The sequence below is a fragment of the Atta cephalotes genome, assembly GCF_000143395.1.
Source record: "Atta cephalotes unplaced genomic scaffold scaffold00022, whole genome shotgun sequence".
Lineage (NCBI taxonomy): Eukaryota > Metazoa > Arthropoda > Insecta > Hymenoptera > Formicidae > Atta > Atta cephalotes.
Window position 1 is genome coordinate 3110366 of NW_012130086.1, and position 8162 is coordinate 3118527.

Below are 8162 nucleotides of genomic sequence, written 5' to 3' on the forward strand. Positions count from 1 at the left end.
CACACACACACACACACACACACACACACACACACACACACACACACACACACACACACACACACACACACACACACACACATATGCAGAAGATTTATAATCTCCTTTAAATTTGTATCTTAGATATTTCAGAGTGTTTCATCTGAAAATACTATCAACGAATTTTGTTTTCCGATGTTATGTGTGGCTATCAGTATTATATATATGTTTTTATCCAACCATATCGGACAGAATATAATAGATCACAATAATTACGTATTCTCTACTGCGTAAGAAACATTTCATGATGATGAGTATATGAATGTTTGCACTGAAAGAACTATTTGCTAAAACTCAGATGGCCAAATGCAATGAGTTTGCAGTCATGTCAATAATTCTTCAAGCAATTAATTCGATAAACTCGGGACAAGGTGATCGAGACAATATTATGTTTATAGCAAACTCACGTTAATTCGAATTATATAACAAATTGATGGCAACATTAATTTGCTATTCGTGAAAAAAGATAATTTTTGATAGTAACTTTACAATAACTGGTGTTGCTAATTTGTAATTGATAGCAAAAGTGTTGTTTTTGTGTGCCTCTTAAGAATTGTTTCGTCAGATATAAAAAGTAATGTAATTGCAAAACAAATTAGTAAAGCTGAAAATAATTGATACAGAAAGTTTCTTTTGTCAATTAGCGAATCGCTATCTATGTACAATACATAATACAATTTCACAGATACAACGTTCAGTGGTATAGAGCTCCATTACGTATACAAAGAATGATACTGTTTTTATTACAAAGAGAAACTAAGGTGTTTACTCTGAATATCGGTGGACTATTTAATGCATCTATGGAATATTTCGCCACGGTAATTTTAATACCAACATCTATATGTACTATATTACAATAAATATTGTAAAAAAATGTCTTTAATTGCAGTTAGTAAAGACTTCGATATCTTACTTTACTGTCATATATTCCACACGGTGACAAAATAAACATGAATTTAATAACAGAATGATAAGAACAATAATTAATGAAAAAATGTGAGTACTCGTATTTAAAAAAAATGACATTATTTTTTGAGCATGTAGTTATCTAGAGATTTTGTTAAGAAAAAAATGTAGAGAATTAAAATAATTGTTCAAATAAAGATGTTAGTACACAATAATGTCGCAATGTGTTCAAACTAAGTATTGTATGTATTATATTTCAAATAATCACATAGTTTCAATTATTAAATTTAAATAATTTTATATCTGCAATTTGTTGTTAAACATTTTTTTCTAAACAATATAATAATTAAAATATTTAGATATTTGGAACTTTCGTCAATTAATAACCAAAGGAATGTAAAAAGACAAATGTATAGTCACTAATAAATAATATTTTTAATTAGATAGTTTAATACATCAAACTGTTAATATTAATCACGCTGATCGCTGAGTGATATTTATAAATATGTACCTGTTGTGAATTTGATTCGATTATTTTGTAATTATAAGCTTTAGACAGATCCGACATCAAAAGAATTCAAACTAAGAGATATTCCTCGAAAACCAAATGTGACTTATGAACGAATTAGAAGTTTGAAACTAAAAAGAAGAAAAGGCGCTTGTATAACTTTTCTGAAATTTTTCTATAATTTAATTTCATGAAAAAGACATATCTGCTGCGACAAATCAATCGCATAGAAATCATGTTATAAAGAATAATGATATGTAGATCATTCAGAAATTTGCTAATTCCAATTCCGATCTCATAGCGAACTGCACATCTGGATATTATTGTTAACTAGAAAATTTGCGTTGAAATTTATGTAAAAGAAAGACATAAGAAAATATTTAATCGAAAAAATTAACTTTAACAATTAAAGTATAATAAATTAATTATAACATGAGATTTTTTTAGATTTTTCAGATTATATTGACGTAGAAAGCTATTAAAGAAAAAAAAATGAATGAAATTATTATATTTGATAAGTATTGTTATCTGATAACAATATCAAAAAATTAACAAGGATTCTATTAAAAACTTATTGCGGAATTACGTTGCCTTCTGGTAAAATGAAAAAATAATAAATTTATAAAAGAACCAATTTACAAGAGACTACTAATAACAGATAGAATCAATCCCCTGATTATATGGTGCAAAAATTCACAAAATTAACACTCTGTTAAAAATAATAGTTTTTAATTTCTTTAATCAATAGCCCGTTACACTATCTATTTATTTACATAACATTATTAACAATAGCATACCTAAAATACACAGCCACATAAAAAGTTCCAATTAATTAATAAGATTAGAAGGAATTTATTTCGAACCTAATCTTAAAATAACATCATTAGACATCATCTTATTATTTATTAACGTATCTGTCGAATTAGAGATTGACAATATATACAATAGATAGGAACATATTTCAAAAAACATAAACATACTTAAAGAAGAATTTATTAATCTATCAAACTGGTTTTAAATTTTAAATTCAACGTTCTTCACTTTTAATAAAAAATTTTGTAAACAGATTTTTAGTATGCCTATGGATCACCATTGTTACCGACCATAGCCAATATTGTCCTGAAAGATTTGAAGGAGATTGCAATTCGGCGGTTACTTTGTCCCCGAGAAATATTTGGATGAAATTAAATGTATTCAATTCATTACATGAACGATTACAATTCACAATTGAAGTGAGTGATGGTGACTAAGTTATCTGGATGTAGACATCAATCAATGTAAAGAATAATAGTATTGTTTTCGATTGCTACAAAAAACTAATCTTCTCAGGAAGATTTCTAAATTTCAACTCCCAATATTCGATATGTCACAAGAGGAGTGTGGCATTTGGTACTCTCTATGTGGATAGTCATTAATTACCCAGTAGCATACTTGGCACTGATATCAGTGATTATCCACTGATTCATATTTAGAGAGTATGGTTGAATAATGTTATTATTTCATCTGATGTACCACCAAAAAAATATTATAGAATTGATGTACATTTTATTAAGTATCCTTTAAAGTTCATTTTTTCGACTATTTCGAGGATAAAATTTCACCAGAACAAAAATTTCAATCATAACCAACAACATTTAAAACAATTAAATAATGAACGACATTTCACTGTATCGTATATGAAAATTATCTCCGAGTCTTCTTTCCAATTGACCTACATACAAAGATGCATGTACCATTCTCAATACATTAAAAAAATGTCACTAGAGGAAAAGATTTATTGGATCTTATGTTGCATCAAGAAGTGATTTACAAGATATCGTGCCATGAGTGTAATGCGACATATGTAAGCCAACGAAATGTCAATTAAAAATTAGAACATTTGAACACGTAAGCGACATTAAAAACAGGGTCCCCCTCAGTAATTTCGAACCATAGGTTGACTCTCAATCATAATTTAAAATGAAATGAAGTTAAAATTCTTGATAATGAACCGTCATATAACAAAAGATTGATTTCGGAGATGATATACATTAAAAAGCAATTAAATGGTTTAACTTAAGCAAAGTGACATAGAATCCCTGCCTAATTTCTACCTTCCTATTTTACAAGCATTATCCCTTCCCTAATTTCTTTCATTTTTTCTTTCCATCACGTCACATTTTTCCTTTTCCAAAATTATGGCAGTAACTTAATTTCCTTCCTTATTTCTGTGTTATTGTGTAACATCACCTTGGAGAAATATCTAATTACGCGACAACCAATATTTTGTATCTGAAGAAATTTGCGAATCCATTGTAATTGTGTGAGCTGAAAAAATGGGTGGGCGATATTTAAGATATATCTTAAATTCAAATTTAAGATTAAGAGTAAATTTAAAAATATAACCTTTTTTATTGCTTTACAGTTTAATTCCACTAGAAGCAGCGTCGATTACTGAAAGTACTGATTACATAGGACAATAGTTTTTCTTATTTTTTAAGCGATTGCAGTAAGAGAGTAAGTCTTTTATCAATGATAATACACACTGAAAATTAACGTTGTCGCTGAAGGGAAACATGTAATGTTAATTTTAATTTTTATGATTCTCATGCGAATTATAAAACGTTTTAATCATGCGATAAATTTTATTCTATATACCATATTTAAACATTTTTATATTTATTTATATATTTAATCATGCGACAATTTTATTTTTCATATTTAATCATGCAATTTATTTTATTATATAACCAATATTGCGACCTTTTTATTTTTATTTTTATTTTCCAATTGTAATTTTTATGAGTTACACTGAAGATGAGCTAATGAAGATTATAACATTTTAAATGATTATAGCGATTGGATTTGGAATATTGTATAAATTGATTTTTAGCAATTAATCACTAATTTTGACTGATACGATTTGAACGTAGCCTTTCTCCTTTAACAATTTATTTTCTACTAAAGAAACTTTACTGTCTGTGCTATTTGCAGTTGTTTAATATTTAATATTTAATTTAATAATATTATAATAATATTTTACAAAATATTATATCGGAAAATATTGGAGTAATTACCATATATTAAATTGACATGAGTTGTACTAATTACGATCAATGCAGAAGAAAAAATGTAGAGGATATTCATCTCAAAGATCAAACGTATCATATGAGAGATTATACGAAAATGAAGTCAACTAAAAAATAAAGGATACATGCTTGCGTGACTTGTGTCCTTTGATAAATGTCTTTCGTTTTTTTTTAAATAAAAGAAGATATTCATTCAAAAGATATTCATTTTCTTGATATCGAAGTGATGCTTTAATAGTTTTGCAAAAATATACTAAAATATGGATAAGTTTGTAATCTCACAATGAATATTTTGTACAGCTTCGTATTATACAAATTATGGCATTCATAAAAATTTATAAGAGGAAATGTCTAGATGGAAAAGGAGAAGGGATAATCGTACTCGGCGACTTCGCTTCGTAATCAGTTGCATTCAGGACATCGCAAGGAATGATTCATCCAGAGATTCAGTACCTTAGCTTCAATAAAATTCTGTTGCTTGTTATCGACTTATGGCCCTATCAACAATCTAAATTTACACGATTTCAGTTTATCCTCTTTTCTATTATTCTAATAACGGGTATTATATTTCAGGTAAGATTAGATTATATAATAGTAGAGTATATAATAGTAGAACTGGGTAATAAGTTATTATTTTACAAATCTTAATTGTATTTTGCAAATCTTTATCAAGTCTATCATTATTATATAATATAAGTGTTATATAAATTTATAATTGTTTATAAACGTATAATTAAAAATAAAATTACTACTGATAGTTGTGACAGTAGTGACAACGTTAATGACATCAAAATGTACTTTAAATTTCAGCAAGGTCTTATCTTCCTTTTTTGTTATTTGCATAATATATTATAACTCCTTCAATTTTAACATCAAAGCTGTAAGTTGATGACTTAGGATAAAAGTACTAGATGTGAATCAGGCACTAGTTCGGAATCATTTTTTATATTTAAGTAATTAAAGTATTTTTCATTAAATTGTACATATTTTATAAATGTACAAGATTTTTTATTCATTTGTTTTATCTCTTTCAATTGAATTTAATTTATTAAGAACAGCGCTGGATATTTTATTGTTGTCGTTAACTAATTAAATATGCAAAATTAATTAACGTATCTTTAAAATTCATTCACAATGTAATATCATAAGAATTGCCTTATGGCTTTTTTAGTAGTAAATAACATTAAATTTTTAGTAAATAACATTAAATTTGATAGAAAGAACCAACGTTATGCGAAGATGAAATTAAATGTACCCATGGAAGTTCTTTAATCATTATATTATAACGATATTTTTATTGTGTAAATTTATTATAAAAATATTTAGAAACTTATAAAATCTTACAAATGATGTCCTCTCGAAAAGATTTATTTGTTTTAAATAACAAAATAGAATATAAAATAGTATACATGTCATGTGCAAAAAGTGTTACAATAATTTACTCATAATTTAACTGTTTTTTATTGCTAAATTCTATTTTCATTAATTTTTTTTAATTATCATTAATTATTTACTGTCATTAATTATAAATAAACTAATTTTAAATAAATTTGAATGTGATAAAATTGTATCCACAATTAGATCCTAGAATCGGATGTGAATCATCAACTATAATTTTGTCACACGCATATACAGGGTATCCTAAAATAATCCAAATATTTATGGGCAGGTTGAGTGGACTAAACTGAATCGAAAAGTCTTGTACCATTTTGCAAGTATCCCCAGTTAACGAAATAATATAATCTTTAAAGATAACCGAATACATGTACCTGCCCGGTCTACTCTTGCAAAGTATAGTGTCGCCTATCGATCGCTTGGTGCCATGGGGAGCGGGGATTGTCTGGCAAGAGCGCCGTGCACATGGCCATGAGTCACTATTGTTTGGATGACATCCTGTATATTACAATAAAATTGCAAATCATATTTTTTATTCTTATGGGATTTATGGGATTTAGGAACCTCAAAAAGTATAAAGCATTTGATGAATTGAATTGATGACCGCACTTAATACATAAAGTCTAATTGCAGATAATTGTCATAACATTATTTAATTCAAATTAAAATATATAAAGTGGTAATTAAATGGAATCAAATTATTCATAATGTAATCTTTATGATTAATCATGACTATTAAATATTTTATTAATTATTTGTTATTGATAAAAATATGAAACTTTTTAAAGAGCGATCCACAACTAGTGATTTTATTCCACAGAATGTGCATTTGACAGCATAATTATCTGTGTCAAATGAATTTTTGTTATATATTAAAAAATTATTTAAATATTATTATGTGCAGACAATATATGGAATTATTGGAATAACAGGTAAAAGATTTATTAATGCAACTTGAGCATGTATGTAATCAAGTAAAAGATAAAAACGAAGTTGCTATTATAGAAGAATATAATTACATTGCAAGGCGTAACACAATTATGCTCACACGTAAAACAATATTTTCAGATTTATGCTCATAATTATTGTGTATGAAATTAGTTTTAAATCATATTAAATAATATTTCTACATATTTTAATATATGATATATTAAACGGATTCTACTAAAGTATTTGCCATATACAGGGTGTTAAGTACGTTGCCATACTCAACAGAGCGATTCTTTGGTTTATTTCAAGTAGAAAAGTCCATATAAACATGTGCCCTAAAAAATGGCTTAGTTTCCGAAATAAAAAAGTTCCGAAATAGAAGAATCCATTAACAAAAAGCTAGTCTTTGTGGAAAATCGAATGTAAAAGTCTCTGTACACGTTGAATGTGATAAGGATATAACTGTTGATCTTTCAAAATTCTTTAGATGACATAATTACTTATATTTAATGTCCTATGTTCCTTGTGCTCGTTTCTGGATGTGATTTCGTTAAAAACAGCTTTCTCTAATAAATCTAGTGTCCTAACTGTCATAAGCTTTCCAAGATTAACAGTATTCCTTACGAAAGCACTCTTTTCTCCAAGATAGCGGTGAAAATTCGCAAATGTTTTTAACGACATGGTAAATTGCATTGGAGACATCTTTCTGCATAAATACACCTTGCCTCACGTGAGTTACCATTTGCAAGACTGTAGGCAAAGTGCATATCTGCCATTTCAAAATTTATAAACTTAAGCATAATAAAACCGATTTTGATGGACTGAAACAATTTGACCCGAAAACGTACAAGCTAATTAACTAGCAGCAATATCAGAACTGAAGTCTGTTCTTGATTTTGTGACTTTGACTTTGACTTTGTTTACGGTTGCGCGAATGGTAATTAACGTGAAGCAAGAAATATTTATGTAGAAAGATATCTCCAACGTAATTTACCATTTCATCAAACATTTGCGAACATTCACCTGTATTTCGGAAACTAAACCATTTAGGACACATGTTATGGACTTTTTATTTGAAATAAACCAAAGAAGCGTTCTGTCGAGTATGACAACATACTTAACTAACATCCTGTATATGCCTGTACTATGATTAATAACATGTTAGTATGCAATTTGTGCAATAGCATATTAGAGTACTTTTAAATAAAATTTTATTAATATATTAATAAAATAATATAAAACTTTATGACGTATATATATATATATATATATATATATATATATATATATATATATATATATATATATATATATAT

General features: G+C 27.2%; 1 protein-coding gene across 1 annotated transcript; it reads left to right on the forward strand.

Annotated features, from left to right (window-relative positions):
* The first annotated feature begins 204 nt into the window (after nucleotides 1-204).
* On the forward strand, nucleotides 205-979 carry LOC105619599. Its single transcript, XM_012201118.1, has 3 exons — nucleotides 205-269; nucleotides 725-857; nucleotides 929-979. The coding sequence occupies exons 1-3, from the start codon at nucleotides 205-207 to the stop codon at nucleotides 977-979; spliced, it is 249 nt and encodes an 82-aa protein (XP_012056508.1).
* The last annotated feature ends 7183 nt before the right edge of the window (nucleotides 980-8162 follow it).

Bases quoted from the DNA above. Each gene is read 5' to 3' on its own strand.
- LOC105619599 (XM_012201118.1), top strand. From the start codon at position 205: ATGTTTTTATCCAACCATATCGGACAGAATATAATAGATCACAATAAT. The intron at 270-724 runs GTAAGAAACATT...ACAATTTCACAG, and splicing joins AATTACGTATTCTCTACTGC to ATACAACGTTCAGTGGTATA. The intron at 858-928 runs GTAATTTTAATA...CTTTAATTGCAG, and splicing joins CTATGGAATATTTCGCCACG to TTAGTAAAGACTTCGATATC.